This window comes from Cricetulus griseus, chromosome 5, assembly GCF_003668045.3.
Source record: "Cricetulus griseus strain 17A/GY chromosome 5, alternate assembly CriGri-PICRH-1.0, whole genome shotgun sequence".
NCBI classification, from domain to species: domain Eukaryota; kingdom Metazoa; phylum Chordata; class Mammalia; order Rodentia; family Cricetidae; genus Cricetulus; species Cricetulus griseus.
The window spans coordinates 101,865,929-101,888,622 of NC_048598.1; the positions used below are offsets into that span (position 1 = coordinate 101,865,929).

A 22,694-nucleotide genomic window follows, 5' to 3' on the forward strand; every position below is an offset into this window, starting at 1 on the left:
ATCATTTGCGGAGGTGGGGGGTGGGGGGGTCAATGTTCTCCTAGCCACTGAACCATCTCTCTAGCCCATGGGTCAATGTTCTCATACAGGCACAGGAAAGGGGGCACTGGACAGATGGGTAAGTGGTTAGAGCAGTGTTGCATTTACAGACTTGGGCTCAGGTCCCAGCACCCATAGCAGCCCAGGATCATCTGTCGCTACAGCTCCAGGGAGCCCAGTGTCACCATTCCCATAGGCTCCTGCTCCCACATGGTGCACACGCACACCAATACTGTAAAAGGAGGATGGCCCCCACTTTGAGATCTGGTTAGCTCAAGATCAATGGGGCCTGTGTCCAAGAGGATGAGGTGACAGACACTTTGGGGTCATGTAGCCTATATCACACAGACAATGGGCAGGGACCCTGCACAGATTCATCTGGCACTTTCAGATGACGATTTACCCATAAGGAAAAAGCATAAGGGATGCTAGCACTGTGCACACAGGGAACGTCTTGAGTTCCAGCCAGGCATAGCTAGAGACACCTTGTCTCAACAAAAAGAGAAATATGTGTGTTGTACGCACATACATGTGGGGGCCAGAGAAGACTCCTTGTCCCCCTCTGTCCCTCCCTGACTTGCTCCCTTCACTGAGGGTCTCTGGCTGTACCTGAAGCTTGCCCTTGGGATCCACCTGTCTTGTGCAGTTATAGTCAGCCACACTCCTCTTCCTGCTCAGTTGGCTGGGATTCAAACTCAGGTCCTGATGTTTGCCAGGTAACCATCCCCACCCACTGAGCCACTTCACCAGCCCCAAGTCTGTCTTTTTTGTTTCTGTGCGTTTGTGACAGCGTTTCTCTGTGTAACAGCCTTCATTGTCCTGGAACTCACGCTGGAGACCAGGCTGTCCTCAAACTCACAGAGATCCTCCTGCCTCTGCCTCCGGAGTGCTCAGATTAAAGGTGTGTCACCATGCCCTACTCAAGACTTAACTTTCACCTTCTGTTTGCATTGTCTTTGCAATGGCTGCCATCCCCTGGCTGTTATGCATAGTCCACAAGACCAGACATCATCCATTCCTGCTAACCCTGGGCTGGCTTGTTCAGTGCCTCACTTTCCTCACCATAAAATCAACAGAGTGGGCAACCAAGACCTTGGTAGGCAGGTAGGTGCCCATTCTCTGTAGAGGCCTTCTGCCTCCTGCCACTCTCCAAGGTGCTGAACTCACCTATGTCTGGGAGAACAGTCAAACCCCATCCCAGGCTGCCTGCCAGAGCCCCAACTTCTGAACGTAATGTGTGTGTAGACAGGGTCTAGTGTAGCTCAGGCTGGCCTCAAACTACCTGCCCCAAAGATGACCTTGAACTCTGGTTTTTGGAAACATCTCTGTAGCCCAGGCTGGCCTCCAGTTCAGAGATTGACCTGCCAGTGCCCCCCCAACTGCTGGGATAACAGGTGTGTACCCATTGAGCCACAGTCCCAGTATTGTCAAAATACTTTATTGATGGTCACACAGTCTTAGAAAAGGGGTGTTTAGCTGGATGGTGGTGGCACAAGCCTTTAACCCCAACACTTGGGAGGCATAGGCAGGAGGATCTGTGTGAGTTTGGGGCCAGCCTGGGCTACAGAGTGAGACCCTGTCTCTGAAAGAAAAAAGGGAGATGGACGACTGGGCTGGGCCTACACTCAAGTCTGCACCCTGGCATTGGGGAGCCCAGGTCTGCATCTTCTCAGTGATCAGGGGACAGAGAAGGCTCCCTGAGTTGGGGATCCTGGCTCAGGTATCAGTGTCTGTCTTGCCTTACACTGGGATCTGTGCTTGGGCCTGGCAGCCCTGCTGCTCTGGCTTGACAAGTGGGGATCAGTTTATGGGGGAGGTGCTGTCAGGCCCTAGGGTTGTCTGAAGTCTGGACCTGCTACTGCCAGTCACAGCACCTCCAGAGCACCCCGCACCAGACGGACCCTGAGCCACCTTGGAACCCAGGACAGCCACATCTCCATCCCTGGCATCTCCAGCCCCACACGGCCTGGGCTGAGCAGCGATTCCAAAGCCACCCAGTCCAGCAAGGTGGCCCGGCCCAGGTCCTCCGTGGTGTTGACCAGCACCAAAGTGGAGTTGTCTAGCTCTTCTGTTGAGTCACTCAGCATTGGTATTTCTATAAAATTCCCCCAGTCTGCACCGAGGCTGCTGGAAGGAGAACCTTTGTGGGGTGTGCCAACGTCTGGCCAGGGTCCTGGGACCTCGGAGCCTGGGGTGATGTCGGGAGCCACGCGGGATGCAGCGTGATTGTGGAGGGTTCTGGAAAACACTGTGGAGAATTATGGAGTCAAAGGAGAACATAGAGGCACAGTCCTGGCCTTCATCTGCTGGCTCTGGCTTCGAGGGCCTCCCTTGCTCCAGGGTGGTAGGGACTGTGTCCCCCAGGTTTGTCACACTTATTCACATTGCATGCACCATTATTTTGGCAGTGCCATAGCACCCTATGTGGGTCTGAAGACTGTTTTGCATGATTCCATCCTTCCACTGTGTGGATGTGGGAATTGAACTTGGGTTGTCAGCTTGGCAGCAAGTATCTATCTGTCCGCAAGTCCCCTAACATAAGGGCTCTGTGTGTGTGTGAGTGTGAGTGTGTGTGTGTGTGTGTGTGTGTGTGTGTGTTTGCTGACATTTTGTCAGGGGTCTCATGTAGCCTATGTAGCCCGTGTATTCTGGGTAGCCTAGAATAACTCTGAACTGATCCACCTCCCAAATGACAAACATGCGCCACCAACACCTGGTTTCTGTGGTGCTGGGGATGGAAGCCAGGGCGTCTCACATGCCAGGCCAGCACTCTGCCTGCCGAGTCCTGCCGTTACCCCAGGGCGCAGGAGGCTGGGACCACCTACCTCGCACTGGCACGAAGTCTCCAGGGCTGTCGACCTTGTTGGAGTCGAAAGGGCTGATGGAGGGGAGGACGATCAGGACGAAGGACAGTAGAAGGACCTGCCAGACATGGGCGGGGTCACCCATCCTTCCCCCTCCCCTGTGAGCACAACTGAGCTCCCACTAGCTAGCAGAGGGTGCATGAGACTTTATTTTATTTTATTTAGGTGGGTGTGTGGTTTATTGAGATGGTGCCTTGCTGACCTGTACCTCATAGCAATCCCCCTGCCTTTGTTTCCCGAGGTTTATCCTAACAAGCCTGTCCCACCATGCCAGGCTCCAAGACTCTGCTATTAAAGACATGTACCTCCCCCAATACACACTTGACTAAAGCCAAGCACACCCCCAGTCTGGGGGACCCCGAGAACACCTGCAGTCTGAACTCACCGCTATGCAGGTGCCTGCATGGGCAGACTTGCTGCTTGACTGGACTACAAGAGCCTGCAGGTGTCTCAGCTGCTCCAGAAGAGACCTTGCAGGGAGAGGACACCCGAGTTGAGCCCTTGGGGTTGCCTTGCTTCCTGACCCTTTCTGGGATCCCCCAGCCTCTTTGGTGTACAAACTCCACCCTTTCTAAGCTGCCTTTCCTGCCTCCCCCCTTTCTCTCTGCCCCTCAGTCCCTCTGATCCTGCCACACAGCAGACTCTTCCCTGTCCCAAGCTTTTGCCCAGACCCGGCCCTCTGTGCCAAGGACATTGTTTCCACAGATAACGTGTGTAGCTGCTTCTTGCTCATCCCATAGGACTTTGTATATGCTAATTCCTCTCTAGCCAACTCTTACACACCCTTCAAAGACCCAAATACAAAATCCCCTTCTGGGTATTCAGAGGTCTCATTTCCTGCTCTTTTACAACCACTGTGCCAATGTTTGTCCCTCAAGCACCTGCCCTGGGCAAACGCTAGGGAGACCAACTCCCATCTCAAAATACACTCACAAATTTTGCTTTTCTAAATGCAAGACCTTCCTCTGCAGCTCCTGGTTCTGGGCAGTACATGCTGACATCCTGGAAAGACAAAGACCCAGTGACATTGAGAACATACCTTTCACCCGCCAGGCCCACAGACACTTCCCAGGGACCCAGTGACATTGAGAACAGTGCATCTGTAACAAGGCCAAGATATGTTTGTCATGTGTGTGTTCTGTGAGGTGTGCACCCCTATGGGGTCTAGAAGGGACCCTGGGTGTCTCCTGCAATCTCTCTCCACTTTTTTTTTAAGACACAGGGTTTCTTGTAGATCAGGCTGGCCTCAAACCCACAGAGATCTGCCTGATGCTGCCTTCAAGTGCTGGGATTAAAGGTGTGCGCCACCATGTCCAGATTTTGTTTTATATATATATATATATATATATATATATATATATATATGAGGGGGGTGTTGGCCTGTGTGTGTGTGAGACACAGAGAGAGACAATGAGCACCGTGTACGTGCAGTGCCCACAGAGGCCAGAAAGGGTCGTTGGATCCCCAGGCACTGAAGTCTCAGCCATGGTGAGCCACCATGGGGGCTGAGAATTGAACCCAGGTCCTCTGCAGGAGCAGTCTAAGTGCCAAGCTGTCCTGCAGTCCCACGCCCAGGTAGCCCTTATTGTTTTCTTTATCTCTCCATGTGTGTATATTAATGCAAGTGGTCACAGCAGAAGCAGCTGATTCCCAAGCCAGCTAGTCAGGCCATTGAGCCTCTGTTTCTCCAGACTTCAGTGTGAAGGTGCTGAAGATCTGACCTCAGGTCCTCACACTTGAGCAACCTGCAGTTCGCTACTAACCCTACGGCCTGGGGCGTGAGGCAGACCTGCCAGGGGTGCCCACCTCGCTGTCCTCTGTCTGACGATTTCCATGTCCCTTGTCACTCGTACAGAGACTGAGTGCTCTGACCCCACACAGAGCTGAGGCAGCCCCCTCCTTCATCAGCACCATTTCCCCGGTGGGACTCAGTGGGTGCAAGCAGCAAAGCCTCCTGCCACAGGTCACCAAGTATGATGGACCCAAGTTTGACTCCCACAGCCCCCCCCCCCAGAGGAGAAGCAGAGAGCCGATCTCCTCAGGTGCATGGTGGCCTGCCTGTTTCCACACACTGCAATCAATCAATCAACCAATCAATTAATCAATGCCAGGACGGTTCCCAGCCATCCTTGGACTCCTGGTATTAGCAGGAAGAAACAGTATGTCCCCAGTTTTGTTGCGCTGTGAAAACTTCGACCATCTCTGATTCAGTTTCCCTTAGGAGTGTCAGTGGTGGCTCCTGCCTTACCGGTTCTCCAGACCATCGATGTATTCTTTTTTTTTCTTCCTGCTTTCCTGAGCCGACTGTTTGTTCCGGATCTTTCTGCGGATTTTTTTCAGCACTCTCTCCTCATACTGCAGAGTGGATGGGACAGGGAGCTTTTGTCAACCTCTGCTGTCCCCAACCCCGCACCCAACCAGTGATCTGTTTGTTTGCACGAGACAGGTCTCATGTAGCCCAGGCTAGCCTGTAACTCACATGTAGCCAAGGATGACCTTGAACCCCTCATGCTCTTGCCTCCCCCTCCTGAGTGCTGGGGCGACAGGCCTGAGGCGCCCTGCCTGGTCTCTGTGGTACTCTGGCGCCTCCAGAGCTCTGATGCTTTTCTGGCTGCACTCACACGGCAGACCCCTCTCATTCTTGACTCTGACCCAGGCCACAGTGCCACCTGGTGGCAATGCCTGGGACCAGCACTTTGCCATCCACAGGGAGGCAGAGGCAGGAGAATCTCCATGAGTTCGTGGACAGCCTGATCTACAGAGCGAGTTCCAGGTATAGCCAGAGCTACAGAGCTACACAGGGGCTCGGTCCACAGAGCCACATATCCCAGGCATAGTGGTGAACGCCTGTCAGCACTCAGAAGGTGGGGGCAAGGAGATAAGAGTTTGAGAACAGCCTCAGCTACAGAGGGAGACCTGTAGATCTAGCCCTGCACACCTTGGTGAGAGGCAGTTGGGTGGGGAGGGTTACCCCCTCTTTAGCCAGCAGCTTCTTCTCATCCTCTGTCAGCACCAGCTCCTGGCAATGCCCACTCCCAGGTCCCAGCAGCTGGGAGGAGGCCAAGGAATGCTGTTGCTGTGGAAACCAGGGGGCATCCATTAGAGACTCTGAAACTAACAAAATGAGCAGGACATGGGGAGGGACATAAGCCTGTCACAGCAACACCCAGGACGACTGAGACGGGAGGAATGAAAGCTCAAGACCTGTCAGGGAAACATGGCAAGACCCTGTGCCCACAAAATAAAAAAAAAAAGGGCTGGGGGTGGAGCTCAGGGCTGGGGGTGGAGCTGGGGCTGGGGATGGAGATCAGGGCTGGGGGTGGAGCACAGGTCTGGGGATGGAGATCAGGGCTGGGGGTGGAGCTCAGGGCTGAGGGTGGAGCTAGGGGCTGGAGATGGAGCTTATGGCTGGGGATGGAGCTGGGGCTGGGGTGGAGCTCGGGGCTGGGTGTGGGATGGATTGATTGATTGGCAGGAGCAGTGGTCTTACATCATCACCACTTAAATGAATGCTGGCATTGCTTCCAATAGTCTCTATCCTAACCCTGTCTCGCAGCAGGAAGCTGGTCCTCCTGTAGTCACCCGTGGCTTCCCCCACCCCCTTCTCCTTTCCTGTAGAGTGTGCCAGCCCAGAAGAGCAGACAGGACACTGCAGGACTGTCTGGCATCGATGTCCCAGGCTGTGCAAGGCAGACATGGCAGGCATCTGTCCCGACATTCAGGACTTTAGTAGGGTGGGAATGCCTACCAAGTCCCCACCACTGCCAGACAGCAACAGCTCCTTCACCGTGAGGTTGAATCTGGAGGGTGAGCCAGCCTGCTCCTCCGGGTACAGCATGTCTGTGCTCCACAAGTCTGCCAGGTGGGGAAGGACAGAGAGGACATTGGGCTGTCGTCTCAGTGCCCAGCTCCCAGCAAGTCCCCAATGTCAGCCTCAAAAACTAAGACTTTTTTCCTATTAAGACAGGGTTTCGCCAGGCGTTGGTGGCGCACACCTTTAAACCCAGCACTTGGGAGGCAGAGGCAGGCTGATCTCTGTAAGTTCAAGGCCAGCCTGGTCTCCAGAGCAAGTGCCAGGACAGGCTCCAAAGCTACACAGAGAAACTCTGTCTCAAAAAAAAAAAAAAAAAAAAAAAAAAAAAGACAGGGTTTTGGGCTGGAGAGATGGCTCAGAGGTTAAGAGCACTGGACTGCTCTTCCAGAAGTCCTGAGTTCAATTCCCAGAAACCGCATGGTGGCTCACAACCATCTGTTATGAGATCTGGTGCCCTCTTCTGGTGCGCAGGCAAAGACAGGGTTTCTCTGTGCAGCCCTGGCTGTTCTGGAACTTGCTCTGTAGACCAGGCTGGCCTCAAACTCACAGAGATCTGGCTGTTTCTGACTCCTGAGTGCTGGGACTAAAGGCGTGCGCCACCACCGCCCAGCTAGGAACAAGGACTTAATGGTAGGAAAAAGCACCTTGCAAATCTTCAGAGACAGATCATGGGGCGTGGTCAGGGTGGAACCCTGCCTAGAATCCCTGAGTAAGGGGGTGGTAGTGTAGTCAGCAGCTGTCCTGGGTCCCTATATCTCCAGCTCGGGCACTTCCTGGCTAGGGATGCCCATCAATAGATGTCCCTGAAGTAAATCATTACTGATCTGTGGAGGTGGCCTCTGATGATCTGTCCTTCAAGGCCGAACCTGTGCCTGTGCCAGAGGCTCTGGAATCTCCAGGACTTTTATTGAGCACTCCTGTGTTAGCCACACTTGGACAAACCAAGTCCCAGGCCACCCTCTGGCCTCGCACCCTGGTTGCCTGGTGTCTGAGTTACCTGTGGGAGCTTGTCCCGCCCCCCATCTGTGAAATGGGCCCCGTCTGCCCGCAAAGTGTTCATTTGTCCCATACTCACCCAGGTCAATGGCCACCGAGGATTCCAGTACTTGTGTCCTTGGAGGAGCAGGGCACGGGGCGCTGGATAGGTACGGGGGGCAGGGCCCCTTGTCTTGCTGGCTTGGGTGACACCTGGCTGTGGTGTTAGCTGCTCCAGGACTGCTGTGAGGAGGGGTGTCCTGAGGATCTGAGGGTAGATCCTCAGAGAAGCCGCTGTCACTGTCAGCCGGGGACCATATGGGGGAGCTGGGGTCAGAGTCTCCGGGTCCCAGGATGGAATTTAGGAAGTCATCAGAGTCAGAATTTGGTAGAACCTTCCAGAAGGAGAGTGGAGAGAGTGAGACAAATGAGCCTGCTGTGTGAGTCTGGGCAAATCCCTGGTCTTCTATGCCTTCGGGTCAGAGCCATCCTTTCTCTGTGAGCATTCGAGGCATGATAGCAGACAGCACCTAAGTTTGACCCTGAGCCCAGTCCCACGGTGGCTAAGTGGGGTGAGCCACTTCACCGCAGCCCGTTAGAAGAAGCATCTAGCCACACAGCCACACATTGAAAGGTTGATTAAGCAGCTGCTGTGAGCCAGGCTCACACGCTGCCAGATTCGCGCCAGCAGGCCCACGGGTGTCCCTGCCCCCTTCCCCCGCCTCCCAGCACTGCGGCTGGGAGCGTCCACACCTGGAACCCTCACCTGCTCCTTCCCAGCATGGCCCCAGCCTTCTGCCAGCTCTACATTCCTCAGAATGCCATCCTGCCGGTCAAACAAGAGGTCTAGGAGTTCCAGGCTGTTCAAGGGACCCATGGTGCAGGCAGGGGACGCCATCTGAAGTGAAGAGAGAGGGGGCAGGTCACACTGTGTCCTTCACACACAGCACCCCAGCTCCTTCTGGGACACTCAGGCCCTGGGCTGGGTCTCCGTCTGTGGATCTGCCCTGGGGTAGCCAGGAGTCTTTAAAAGACCACAGTGGTGTGAGGCTATGACGTGAGTTCTCAGGAGGCTGAGGCAGGAGGGTGGCAGGTTCCAGGCCAACCTGGGTTACCACCAGCAAAACTTAAAAACATCAAGCAAACAAACGAAATCTGGGGATCCATACGGCTAGCGTGCTGAGGCACGCATTTCAATATAGTCTTTAAAAATGTTACTATAGATGTAAAAACTTGTAGAGATTGGCACCTGGATCAAACCGGTCCTGAAGTCCCTGGGAGGCTGTGGGGTCCCACTGCACGCCCTGTCCAGCCGTCCTCCCGCCCGCCGCTGCGATGGGTCCCCTCCAGCTCACCACCGCCTGTGGCCCCTCACCTTTCCTGTCGCTATGTCCCCATCCATGTCCCGGCCTAGGCAGCCCCTTCCCGGGTCCCTGTCGCCGCCTGCTGCTCCCTATGCCACGTCTCCACCCCCAAAGGATGCTGAAATACGGGCCCGCAGCTCCCTTCCCAGCCTCCGCCGCAACTGGGCGCCAGGGCAGACAGACAGGACCTCGGGCCAATGGCGAGCGGCCGCGGGGGAGGGCGGGACGACCGTTATCGCTCTGTTTTGTGCTTTTCCAAGGAGCAAAGAGCAAAGTCTGGGGTGTCGGGTCTGCGTGACCTCTCCCCTACTTACAGCTTCTGTTTTGGGTTCCCAGCAAAACGCAGATTTTTTGGGTGGTTCGTGCCTGCTCCGCGACAGCGTGAAACAGCAGCCACTTGTGTGTGGGATTTCGTCCCCCTCATGCAGGGTGACAACCCCTCACCTGCTGAGCGACCCCCACCGTCCCACGTGGGTAATCAATTCCTCTGGAATCACCTGGCCTGCATGTATTTAGCCAACAAATATTTATACAAACTGCACTTTCCCTACCCCAGGGCCTTTGCACCTACCCTCGGCTGCCTATCACTCTGTCACACTGAGTCTTCCTGGTCTAGCTTGGGCTTCCCGTTACTATGACCTTCAACTCCGGATCCTCCTGCCTCCACCTCCTGGGATAACAGGTGTGATGACAGTCACCATACCTGGCTTATGTGGTGGGCTGGTAAACTCTCTCACAACAGCCTTCAGAGCCCTGTCTGCCACTTCCTGTCTCCCCTGTGCTGCCCTGCCCTGGCTCCAGCAGTATCCTCAGTCCTCAGTTGCCAGGATAAATTTTTTTTTTTTTTTTTTTTTTTTTTTTTTTTTTTTTTGGTTTTCGAGACAGGGTTTCTCTGTGTAGCTTTGGAGCCTATCCTGGCACTCGCTCTGGAGACCAGGCTGGCCTCGAACTCACAGAGATCCGCCTGCCTCTGCCTCCCGAGTGCTGGGATTAAAGGCGTGCGCCAACAACGCCCAGCTGCCAGGATAAATTCTATAGGTCATTATTAACTGCTGGTGTCCAGAAGAGAGTGGCATACATGATGCTCAATTGATGCTTGCTCACTGTGTACAACCACCAGATTAGGTGTGAATAATCAATCCACAAGTAGCCTGCACTGAGATGGGTAGAAAGATGAGTGACAACTTGAGAGACAAATGCCACCAAGAAACCAAAAGACTCCACAGTGAGAAGTGAGGACCACCTGGAGCCCTGAATGGGAGAACCCTTGACAGGTGCTTCAGGCTAAAGAGGTAGCCCGTGCAAAGGCTGCGTGGAGCTGCAAGCTTGGAGGAGCATTGAGGACCCTCCAGAGCTGGAGGGGACAGTGGTGGCGCACAGTTAACCGTGGCTCACTCAGGAAGCAGACAGGTGGATCTCTGTGAGTTCAAGACCAGCCTGGTCTATAGAGTGAGTTCCAGGACAGGCTCCAAAGGCTACAGAGAAACCCTGTCTCGAAAAACAAACCAACAAACAAACAAAAAGATGACATGCTCAGGGGAGGTAAGTAAACACATACTCCATCTCTAACTGCACCAGAAAGGCATAAAGCAAAGTGCTGGACTGCGGCACAGCTTGAGCTGAAGAGGTCAGGGAGAACTCTGAGGAGGGACAGTTGGAGCTGAGATGACAGAGCAGTGATAGGGTAACACAGCCAGAGTGAGGAGAGGAGGAAGAAGGGGAGGACTGGACAGGACGTGTAGGGCTGTGAGGGTTGTCCAGGACCTTAGGATGGACTAAATCTAGCAGGAAGCTGGGGGTAACTCAGCAATTGGATGAGGGGCCAAGGATAGCATCAGGAGAAATGTATTTTGGCAGGGACCTTGAGTGAGTGGAGGCCAGGGACACTGCTCTGTGCCTGGCAGGGCCCAGGATGTCCCACAGAACACAATGTAGCATAGTTGCAGCCCCTCTGGATGCCACAGGGCCCTGGCCCCTGCTTCTCTCGCTGTCCCCAGGGGCCTCTCTCTGTGTTTGCTTCCTAGAGTTGTATTTGCTTTGGCCAAAATGCGTGATCATGAGTGAATAGGGATTGCTCTTCAGTCATTTGAGTGATGGCTTCTTGCCACACTGCTGATGCCAAAGGATGACCACCTGCTGGCAGAGGCCTATGTTCCCAGCTCCTCCAAAGCACCAAGCAGGAAGATTTTAAATGCAAGGGAACCTATTGTGCTGGGGCTCACCTTTAACTCCAGCACTCAGGAGGCAGAGGCAGGCAGATCTCTGAGTTCCAGGCCAGCCTGGTCTACAGAGTTAGTTCCAGGATAGCCAGGGCTACACAGAAACCCTGTCTCAAAAACCAAAGCCAACCAAACAAACAAAAAACTAATAAAAAGAAACAAAAGCGGGCTGGAGAGATGGCTCAGAGGTTAAGAGCACTGCCTTCTCTTCCAAAGGTCCTGGGTTCAATTCCCAGCAACCACATGGTGGCTCACAACCATCCATTATGAGATCTGGTGCCCTCTCTGACCTGCAGAACACCATATACATATTTAAAAATATGTATAAATCTTAAATATGTATAAATAATCTTAAATAAAAAATGTTTAAAAAATAATAAAATAAAACAAATTAAAAATAAACAAAAGCAAAAGGAGAACCTGGGGCATAGTATAACTCAAGAGCACCCTCCCCCAATCTCCCAGTGAGGGGCTGGGGGCGTGGTTAGGGGTGGAGCCCTGTCTAGAAATCCCAGTGAGGGACTGGGGGCGTGGCTGAGTCATGAATTCTTCCCCATCATGCCAAGAGGCACAGAGCTCCACCCCTAGTTCTGCAAAAGTTAAAGCCAGTAATTAATTAATTCGTTATTAACTAGGTCTGTCCTTTGCTGGCTACTTTATGACAAGGCGTGTCTGCAAGAAGCTCACAGCCACCGTCTTGTGATGGTGACGTTCAGGGGCCGTCTCTGTCCCTCCCTGGCAGCCTGATCCCTCGGTCCTGGGTGTGTCAGGACAGACTGCACTGTGCGAGGGACAGAGCACCTGACTCACCATGGCCCCTGATGGCAGGCCAGGCCACTCCCAGGTCCGATGTTCTTACCTGCTCACCTGAGCCCCTCTGACCTTTGCATTTGGGACAGCTGCTGGGGAGGATGGGCGTACAGGCCACCAAGATTCCCCTGCCTCCTCCCTCTCCAGGTTCCTTCCTTGGAATACAGCTAGGTGTGAGTAACCCTCTTGAGATAGTGATAGGGTGTGGCTGGATGGCCACAGGGGACTCTGGTCTCTCTTGGGTAGCTATCAGGCTGCATCACGGCCTGGGTATCAGGCTTCATCGCTCCAAGAAAGGTGTGTCCTGCCCCTCCCGTCCCCCCCCCCCGCCCCCACTCCCACTCTGTGGGAGCTCAGAACTCATTTCATGCTACAAGAACTTCACCAGGTCTGGGGACATAGAGGACTTAACTAAGAAATTGTTCCCCACTTCTCACGACGGTAGATGCCCCCGATGCCCCCCCCCCCAGATTCATGGTAGAGCCAGGTGTGGAGGCATCAAAGCACTCAGGGGTGCAGACAGGAGATTCAGGAGGCAAAGAACCTGCGGAGGGAAGAAAGTGGGCGGGGTGGGTGAAACTGTTTACAGCCACGAACCGCCTGTACAAAGACCTGAGTTTAGAGGCTAACCCAGAGGCCTGTGGGGTCGCAATGCGTGAGCTTTGGTCAGAGTGCTGGAGAGGACAGGGTGGGCAGGTGACCAACGGTCTGACCACGAGAGCACAGAATGGCTTGTAGAGAGATCCCTGCAGCATCAAGTCCCACAGTGGGGATGGCTTTAGAAGGTTCTCCAGGAGACAGGGTGAGGACAGAACAGGAAGGCACCAAGATGGGTGCCTGGGTCCTCCTTTGCTGACAGGATGAAGAAGGTTGCCGGCTTCTGCCCAGTTCAGCGCCACACGGGACAGCCTCAGAGCCATTTCCGACACGCACTTGGCTGTCCCTGCCCCAGCCCGCCACGTCTAGCCACCGTCTCATTAGTAATTGCTTTATGGCTGAGGGGTGCGAAGGTTACAGTGAACCCTGATGCCAGGCGAAAGGGGTTGCAGGGACCGGATGCTGATTCTCCATCTCAGCACCGGCCATAGAGCTGCAGGGGTGTGGGGTTACCTGGTGTCGCACAGGTTGCTGTGATAGGGACTCACTCCTCCTGCCTCAGTCTTTTGACTGCTGGTATGAAAGGGATTTCATGATACCTGCTGAGATCTTTTATTGTTTTCTTTTTGGTTTTTGGAGACAGGGTTTCTCTGAAGGTTTGGAGGCTGTCCTGGAACTCTCTTTGAAGACCAGGCTGGCCTCGAACTCACAGAGAGTCATGTACCACCAATGCCCGGCCACCTGCTGAGATCTTGTTCAACACCAATTTAAAAGAGCATCATTTAGCTGGGTGATGGTGGTGACCTCCTTTAATCCCAGCACTCAGGAGGCAGGAGCAAGAGGATCTCTGAGTTCCAGGACAGCCTGGTCTACAGAGTGAGTTCCAGGACGGCTAGAGCTACACAGAGAACCCCTGTCTCACTTATTTTTTAAAATTATGTCTGCATACCGTGCACATTTGGTCCCTGCAGAGGCCAGAAGGGTTGCCTGGTCCCCTGGAGCTGAGTTACAATTGTGAACCACCATGCTGGGAATTGAACCTGGGTCCTCTGAGAGAGCAGCCCATGCTCTAACTGCTGAGTCTCCGCTCTCCCTGTATCCTTGGTGCTCAGCTTAGAGCCCAAGACCCCATTCAGGGTAGGCAGGAGCCCTACCAATGCTCCACACTCTTGCCCTGGTCCTCCCATTGAGAACCTGCTAGGGATATGATGGCACAACCTGTCCTCTGAGCACTCAGGAGGTGCAGGCAGGAGGATTGCTATTAGTTCAATGTCAGTCTGGATAAAAGTGACACCTGTGTCTATATTTAAACAACAAATAAAAAAATAAAAACAAAACAAAGAAAAACCAAATCAAAACAAAAAACAAATAACAAAGCCAGGCAATGTAGACCGGTGGCTCAGGCCTGTCATTCCAGCACTCAGGAAGTGTAAGACTTCACGACATAGAGGCTTGGAGTCTAGCCTGGACTATATATAAATTAAAAGTAACATGTAAAATGAATTAAGCCTAGCATTGTGGCAGACTTTGATCCTGGACAACCTGCACCACATAATGAGGCCCTGCCTTAAAAGACAGACAGACAGACAGACAGACACACAGAGAGAGAATTAATTAAACTATTTAAACTGTTAGCATAATAAAATTACCAGGGGCTGGAGAGATGGCTCAGAAGTTAAGAGCACTGGCTGCTCTTCTAGAGGTCCTGAGTTCAATTCCCAGCAACCACATAGTGGCTCACCATCTGTAATGAGACCTGGTACTCTCTTCTGGCCTGGGCAGAACACTGTATACATAACAAACAAACAAACAAATAAATATTGAAAAAAAAAAAGAAAATTACCCAGCCCATTCTAGTCCTCTCTTCCCAGTTTATGAATGTGCAATGGGAAATGGAATCTTCCTGGTCACACAGGCCCCAAGTGGTTTTGCCAGCTGAGCGGTGGCACCCTCTAGAGGCCAATGCCCATAAGCACACTTGCTGGGCCTCTTCATTGGTGGATTATTCAATTATTAGTGTTTCATTAATTAGCTAACAATAAACTGACTGGAGACAGGTCTCCTGTTACTCTGTTCTGAAATTCACTATGTAGCTGAGGCTGACTTTTAACTCCCCACTCTTCCACCTCCACCCTGCATACCTGCCCACACACCCCCTTCCCACACCCCCATCAACTCCCCATGCCCGCCCATGGCCCACTCCCAACACCCCCACACCGCCATGACCACCCATGAACCCTTCCCACGACCCCCACCCCCTTCCCATGCCCCCCTCCCGTCTCAAAAAAACAAAAGAAAAGCTTAAAATTTATCTGTATGAGTGCTTTGCCTGCACCATGTGTGTACCTGATGCCCACAGGGAGCGCTGACTCCTCTGGAACTGGAGTTACAGATGGTTGAGAGCCACTGTGTGGTTGCTGGGAGAGGACAATCAGTGCTGTTAACCACTGAGCCATCTCTTTGGCTCCCTCTTTTATTTATTTATTTTTTTGGTTTTTGAAGACAGAGTTTCACTGTGTAGCTTTGGAGCCTGTCCTGGAACTCGAGCTGTTATAGACCAGGCTGGTCTCGAACTCACAGAGATCTGCCTGCCTCTGCCTCCCGAGTGCTGGGACTAAAGGCTGCGCCACCACCACCCAGCTCCTCCTTTATTTTTTTAACACTAGGTTTCCCTTTGTAGCCCTGGCTGTCCTGGAACTCACGACTTAGACCATATTGGCTTCAAACTTAGACATCCACCTACTTCTCTCTCTGCCTTTCCGAGTGTTAGGATTAAGGACTGCACTTCACCCAATGGCAGAAAAGGTTAGGGGCAAGATTGTAACTATACTTGCCCTGGTCACCTGGGTCGCACCAACTGCCACTCAAAAATTTTCAAAAACCACGTCAGCCCTGCACATGCAGACTTATTTCCCCTTGTTAATATTCTGTAAACAATTAGTGTTCTGAGTTGTTTAGATATCTTTAATATTTGGAGAGATGGGATAGATAGCGCAGTGGCTTATACTGTTTGTACAAAGGATCAGAGTTTCAGAGTTCAGTTCCCAGCCCTGAGATCAGGCACACCTTCACACACACACACACACACACACACACACACACACACACACACACACAGAGAGAGAGAGAGAGAGAGAGAGAGAGAGAAAGAGAGAGAGAGAGAGAGAGAGGGAGGGAGGGAGGGAGAGGGGAGGGGAGAGAACACAAAGGTAAATGTTTCAGGCAGGCAATGGTGGCACACGCCTTTAGTCCCAGCACTCCAGAGGCAGAGGCAGATCATAATCGTAAGAGACAGGGTCTCCCTATGTAGTGTGGTCTTGGCTGTCCTGGAACTCACTCTGTAACCAAGGCTGGCCTCAAACTCACAAATATCCTCCTGCCTCTGCCTCCCAACTGCTGGGATTAAAGGTGTGTGCTACCAGGCCTGGATGAAAAAGCTTTTTTCTTTTTCTTTTCTTTTCTTTATTTTGGGGAGGGTTTTCGAGACAGGGTTTCTCTGTGTAGCTTTGGAGCCTATCCTGGCACTCGCTTTGTAGCCCAGGCTGGCCTCGAACTCACAGAGATCGTTTCTTTTGTTTTTATTAATTTATTTTTTATATTCCAATCCTAGTTCCCCTTCCTTCCTTTCCTCCCACTCCCCTCACCTCCCATCTGCTCCTCAGAGAGGGGAAGGCCTCCCCTAGGAAGTCTACTAAGTCTGTCCCATAATCTTGTTGAGGCAGGACCAAGGCACCTCTCCACCCTCACACCCCTGTGTCTAGGCTGAGCAAGGTATCTCTCCATATAGAATGGGCTACACTAAGTCAGCTTGTGCTTTAATGTTAGCTCTTGGACCCACTGCCAGTGTCCTCATATATTGTCCCAGTCACACCATTGTCATCTATATTAAGGGAATCTAGTTCAGTTTATGCAGGTTCCCCCATTTGTCAGACCTGAGTCAGTGATCTCTCCCTAGCTCGGGTCAGCTGATTCTGTGGGTTTCCCTATCATGGTCTTGACTCCTTTGTTCATATTATCGCTCCTCCCTCACTTTGTTTGTACTCCAGGAGCTTGGCCCATTGGTTAGTTGTGAATTTTTGAATCTCTTCCATCTGTTTCTGGAAGAGGGTTCTAGCTTCTCTGGGGCTGTGGATTGTAGGCTGGGTATCTTTTGCTTTATGTCTGGTATCTACTTATGAGTGAGTGCATACTATATTTGTCTTTCTGGGTCTGGTATACCTCACTCAGAATGGAAGTTTTTTCTATCTTTTTTTTTTTTAATTTATGTAAGTGCATTGGTGTGTCCAATCCACTGGAACTTAAGTTAGACAGGTAACTGCCATGTGGGTGCTGGGAATTGAACCCAGGTCCTCTTGAAGAGCAACCAGTGCTCTTAACTTCTGAGCCATCTCTCTAGCCCTGAAAAAAAAATTAATGGAAGTGTTAATTCTGATTCAGTGTGAGGATACAGCCCTCTTGGAGACCAGGCACAGTGCAGTCAGGAAGCAGAGAGGATCACTGTGCCTCAACTCACTATCTCTTTTTTTATTGAGTCCAGGACCCTTGGGGTGATGCCCCCCTCCCATTTACCTATTGATGATAATCTCTTGCATACAGGCCCAGAGGCTTGTCTCTATGGCAACTCTAAATCCCATCAACTTGATGATCAATGCCAACCACTACACTTACTGTCCTTCTGTGGAGATGGTTTGCCCTTGTGTCCCAGGCTGGATCCAACTCATGAGCCTCTCCTATGCTGGGTTGACTGCCTGAGCTGTCATGGCTGGAGTCTCCATTTGTGTGCATATGTGTGTGCCTGTGTTCATATGAGTGCTGTGTATGTTGTATATGTGTGTGTGTGTGTGCCTGTGTACATGTGTGTGCTGTGAGAGCACATGTGTGTGCCTAGAGAGGTCTGAAGATAACTCCCAGGACTCATCTCACCCACCATGTGTGTACCAGGGATTGAACTGAGGTCCTTGAGTTGAGTATGAGTGTCTTTATCCTTTGAGCCAGCTAGCTGATCCTCAGTTCTATTTTTCAAAGAAATATTTTTGGGTATGCAGCATTTATTGATAACCATAGTCTCTTCTGCATGGGCATGGTTACTGGGTGTGGAATTAGGTCCTTGCACAGCTGCAATACACTCCCCACTGAGCTCCACTCTCATGCTGCAAGCGAGCCCGTTTTCATTAATTAATTTCCATCCAGAGGAAGGAGGCTGGAGCCTTACACATGCTAGCCAAGCACTTAGTGCTGCTCCAGGTTCATGACTGCTTGAAAATATACAATTAAATGTCACAGCTATTAATGCCACACCTTTCCAGAACTCTCCGTCTCGCCATGCTGAATCTGTGTTGCTGCTCCACAACTGCATCCTCGGCCCCAGCACCTGACTCCCCCACCTCTGCAGCTCTGTAGAGCCCCATACCCCACACCCTCTCCTGTTTAGACCTAGGTCTCTGAATATGGCCTAGGCTGACATGCAGCCCAGGCCCCACCCCAATAGCTACACAGGTGCACACACTTTCTCACCACCCTTGTGGCCCTTTGAACTCCTGTCTCCCAATGGTGAACAGTGGTGAGTCACTTCCATTTACTATGAGTGGGGCTAGAAGGCCATTGAGAGGTCTCAGCAAGCCCAGGTCCATTTGGGAGTCCTCCATGGTGAAAAGTGAGAACTCCACAGAGGGGTCCTCTGACCTCCACACATGCTCTGTGGCATGCCCATGTCCACAAGTAAGAAAAATTAAGTCTAAGAAGCATGAAGCCAGCAGGGGTTGGTGGTGCACATCTTTAATCCCAGCACTCGGGAGGCAGAGGCTGGAGAACCTCTGTGAGTTCAAGGGCAGCCTGGTCTACCTTCTTATATCTGCTGTTTGTAGGCAGGAATGGATTTAGCTGGGCTGTTAATCACGACCCAGAGGGGTCCTGGAGTGTCCAGATAGGAAGAGATGCTTTGCCAGCAACCTCAGCCTTCACACAGGTGAGTCAACCCCACTTCTGTAGCAGCAAGACAAGTGTCACCTTGAGTTAGCACTATCGAGAAACCATTGCACATTTACTCCCGGGTGTGTCCGGGACAAAGTACCCCGAGGATGTTATTAGAGCTGGTGATAAGTTAGATATGGGCTGGGAAAGGTCACCAGCCAAAAGTGCTGGGTGGTAAAGATAAGTCACAGCGACTAGGTGTGAGGTGCCCAGCGACCCCAGCCATAAAGCTCCTATGGAGGGCTAGACGACAGGGATGGGGGTCAGTATCCAGCACCTGGGACATCATACCCACATCCACCACGTCCGCTGATCTGGACAGAGACAGTCACACCTCTGACATCCCATTAGTCCTGAGACAAGATAAGAGCCACAACACAGGATAAAAGCACAGACAGAGTTCTGCAGCAAGCAGTGAGGAATAACAGCAGCTAAGCTTTCATTATTATTTAGTATCAGGAATTAAGCCCACCTCTGACCATGCCCCCAGCCCTCACAGCTGTATTCTAGTCAGGGTTCCATCCCTGACCATGCCCACAGCAGTTCTTCAGACTTTTTGTTATTTTGGTACAGGGCATGATGTAGTCTGGCTGTCCTGCAACTGGCTATGTAGAGCAGGCTAGCCTTGAATTCACAGAGATCTGCCAGCCCCTACCTCCTGAGTGCTGGGACTTAAGGCATTGGCCATTACACCTGATTGCTTGCTGTGACACAGGGTCTTACTTGTCCAGTGCTGTCCGTACATGCTCCCTCTCTGTAACCGAGAGGCCTTTGAACTTGTAGAGGTCTTGCTTCTGCCCTTCAACTATCTGGGATGTCAGTGTCCTTTGTTAGAGATAATTCCTGACTGTTGCACCCTTACCCACTGTGGGCAGAAGAGGGACAACTGAAAAGAGTCATGTCTGGCTTGGAGGAGAATGGCTTCACAGGTGTGGACTGACATAAAGTTCCTGGAATTGCACTTCCAGTGGCTGCATTTATTATGGTCCATCATGGGTCAATAAAAAGATTACATGCAGCTGAAGATAAACTGGAATGAAGGAGCATTCCCGGGGCTGTTGGAGAACAAGGTGTTCCCATCCCAAATGTGCCTGAAGTGCATATGTGTCCTCAAGAGTAAGTGGGCAGGTGGGGCTCAGCAGGAAGAGGAGCTGGCACCCAAGCCCAAAGGGGACCAACAGTAGAGAGAGAGAGAGAAAGGTAGAGAGGACCCCACCCCAGATGTGCCCCAGACAGAGCTGGTGGAGGAAATTTCCATCCGGAAAGCACCGGGGTGACGTGGCTTCTTGAGCAGCCTAGTACCTATGTATGTAGTGTGTGAATGCACATATAAGACGGGTCTCTCCAAAGCCCTGCCCAGCACCTGGCCTGTGAACAACTTTACAAACTAACAAAACCCTGAGTGTGGCAGGGGTCGAGTCTCATTGGGCAGAGCACTCGCCTGGTTCCCAATTCTTGACTGATTTATGGGACAGTCTCACCATGTAGCCCAGGTTGGCCTTTAATGCTAGCCCCTTCTTCTTCAGCCTCCTGAGGCCTGGGGTGACAGGTGAGTGTCACCCTAGCCAGCTGGTGTTGTGAATGACTTTTCTTTAGTCTGTGGCTTGAGCTTTGTTGGATTTGCTCCTTTATATATCGAGAGAGAGCCTGACTGCATAGCCTCCCTGCCCTGTGTACCACCAGGCCTGGTACCTTTCTTTTGTTTAAAAATGGCATGGTAGTGACCTGGGTGGTGGTGGTATGCACCTTTAATCCCAGTGCTTGGGAGGCAGAGGCAGGTGGATCTCTGTGAGTTTGAGGCCAACGTGGTCTACAAAGCTACGGGGAGAAACTCTGTCTCGAAGGTGGGGGGAAGGTATGGTAATGCAAACCTTTAATCACAGCGCTTGGGAAGCAGAGGCAGGCAGATTTCTGAGTTTGAAGCCAGCCTGGTCTACAAAGTGAGTTCCAGGACAGCCAGGGCTACAGAGAAATCCTGCCTCAAAAACCAAGGGGGGCGGGGAGGCTTGTTCTTACACAGTTATAGCAAACAGAAAATAATAGATTCTCAAAAACATGAAACTGAATGGAGCTTGGGGGAGGAGCCCTTGCCTGGCATGGTAGGGTTCCAGTTTTACCACCAGAGAGAAAAAATGCAGAGAACTCCATATGGAAGAGGCTGGACAGCACATGCCTGTGTTCCAAACACTCATGACCGAGTTTAAGGCCATCCTGGGATATGTAGCCGTACCCTAAAACAACAAGTAAAAACATATGGAGGCTGGAGAGATGGCTCGGTGGTTAAGACCACTGGCTGCTTTTCCAGAGGTCCTGAGTTCAATTCCAAGCACCCACATGGTGGCTCACAAACATCTGTAATGAGATCTGGTGTCCTCTTCTGGCATGCAGGTGTACATGCAGAGCACTGTATACATAATAAATCAATCTTTAAAAAAAAACACCAATATATAACCTGCAACTCTGACTTCTATGCCTGCTCAGAAGAGTCAAAAACAGGGGCCTAACTCGGCATTTGCACACTCCTAATCACAAGAACAACCAGACAAGTGAACAACCCCCAAATGGTAGCATTATACTGAAATATTATTCAGCCAGGAAAAGGAACAGAGCTCTCCTCCTGTGGCTGGTCCTTGAGGACGTAGGTCTCTGTGAAGGAGTGCTAGAAAGTGATCCTGATCACAGGAAGTCTTCGGATTCACATAGAAATTAGGACGGTGACTGCCGGGGACTGGGAAGGGGAGGGGAGCTCAGCTTCAGCCCCACCAGAGCGTCAATGGGAGCTCTTGGGAGAGAGGCGGAGGGCTGCGGGTTGGCTGGGAGCGGGAGTGAAGCCTGGACAGCATAGTAACTTCCAGGTCAGTGTGGGGCACTGAGAGCCTATCTAAAATAAAAACCAAACAGGCAGCAGGGTTCAGGGGCAGCACAGGAGCCACACAAGAAGGCTCAGCTCACTTGGGAGGGTGGGGCAGGACGAGCGATGGGGTTGAAGGTCACCCTCCTCAGCTGCGGTGACTGAGACCACCCTCCTCAGCTGCGGTGACTGAGACCACCCTCCTCAGCTGCGGTGACTGAGACCACCCTCCTCAGCTACGGTGACTGACGGTGACTGAGGCCACCCTCCTCAGCTGCGGTGACTGAGACCACCCTCCTCAGCTGCGGTGACTGAGAACACCCTCCTCAGCTGCGGTGACTGAGACCACCCTCCTCAGCTGCGGTGACTGAGACCACCCTCCTCAGCTACGGTGACTGACGGTGACTGAGGCCACCCTCCTCAGCTGCGGTGACTGAGACCACCCTCCTCAGCTGCGGTGACTGAGAACACCCTCCTCAGCTGCGGTGACTGAGACCACCCTCCTCAGCTACGGTGACTGAGACCACCCTCCTCAGCTACGGTGACCGACGGTGACTGAGGCCACCCCTCCTCAGCTGCGGTGACTGAGACCACCCTCCTCAGCTACGGTGACTGACGGTGACTGAGGCCACCCTCCTCAGCTGCGGTGACTGAGACCACCCTCCTCAGCTACGGTGACTGACGGTGACTGAGGCCACCCTCCTCAGCTACGGTGACTGAGACCACCCTCCTCAGCTACGGTGACTGACGGTGACTGAGGCCACCCCTCCTCAGCTGCGGTGACTGAGACCACCCTCCTCAGCTACGGTGACTGAGACCACCCTCCTCAGCTACGGTGACTGACGGTGACTGAGGCCACCCCTCCTCAGCTGCGGTGACTGAGACCACCCTCCTCAGCTACGGTGACTGACGGTGACTGAGGCCACCCCTCCTCAGCTGCGGTGACTGAGACCACCCTCCTCAGCTACGGTGACTGACGGTGACTGAGGCCACCCTCCTCAGCTGCGGTGACTGAGACCACCCTCCTCAGCTACGGTGACTGACGGTGACTGAGGCCACCCTCCTCAGCTACGGTGACTGAGACCACCCTCCTCAGCTACGGTGACTGACGGTGACTGAGGCCACCCTCCTCAGCTGCGGTGACTGACGGTGACTGAGGCCACCCTCCTCAGCTGCGGTGACTGAGACCAC

General features: G+C 52.6%; 1 protein-coding gene across 5 annotated transcripts; it reads right to left on the reverse strand.

Annotated features, from left to right (window-relative positions):
- Nucleotides 1-1,461: 1,461 nt before the first annotated feature.
- On the reverse strand, nucleotides 1,462-9,858 carry Creb3l3 (cAMP responsive element binding protein 3 like 3). 5 transcript variants are annotated; one of them, XM_035445292.1, is made up of 10 exons: nucleotides 9,371-9,858; nucleotides 8,459-8,590; nucleotides 7,793-8,087; nucleotides 6,652-6,758; nucleotides 5,842-5,979; nucleotides 5,152-5,258; nucleotides 3,837-3,905; nucleotides 3,289-3,373; nucleotides 2,865-2,961; nucleotides 1,462-2,287 (listed from the first exon to the last, which is right to left on the reverse strand). In XM_035445292.1, exons 2-10 carry the CDS (start codon nucleotides 8,588-8,590, stop codon nucleotides 1,905-1,907), a joined length of 1,413 nt encoding a protein of 470 aa, XP_035301183.1. In that variant the 5' UTR covers nucleotides 9,371-9,858; the 3' UTR covers nucleotides 1,462-1,904. The 5 variants fall into 5 exon arrangements, with proteins under 5 accessions (XP_035301183.1, XP_027275082.1, XP_035301184.1 ...); XM_027419281.2 differs by lacking the exon at nucleotides 9,371-9,858 and adding an exon at nucleotides 9,068-9,337; XM_035445293.1 differs by lacking the exon at nucleotides 9,371-9,858 and adding an exon at nucleotides 8,942-9,073.
- Nucleotides 9,859-22,694: the final 12,836 nt, after the last annotated feature.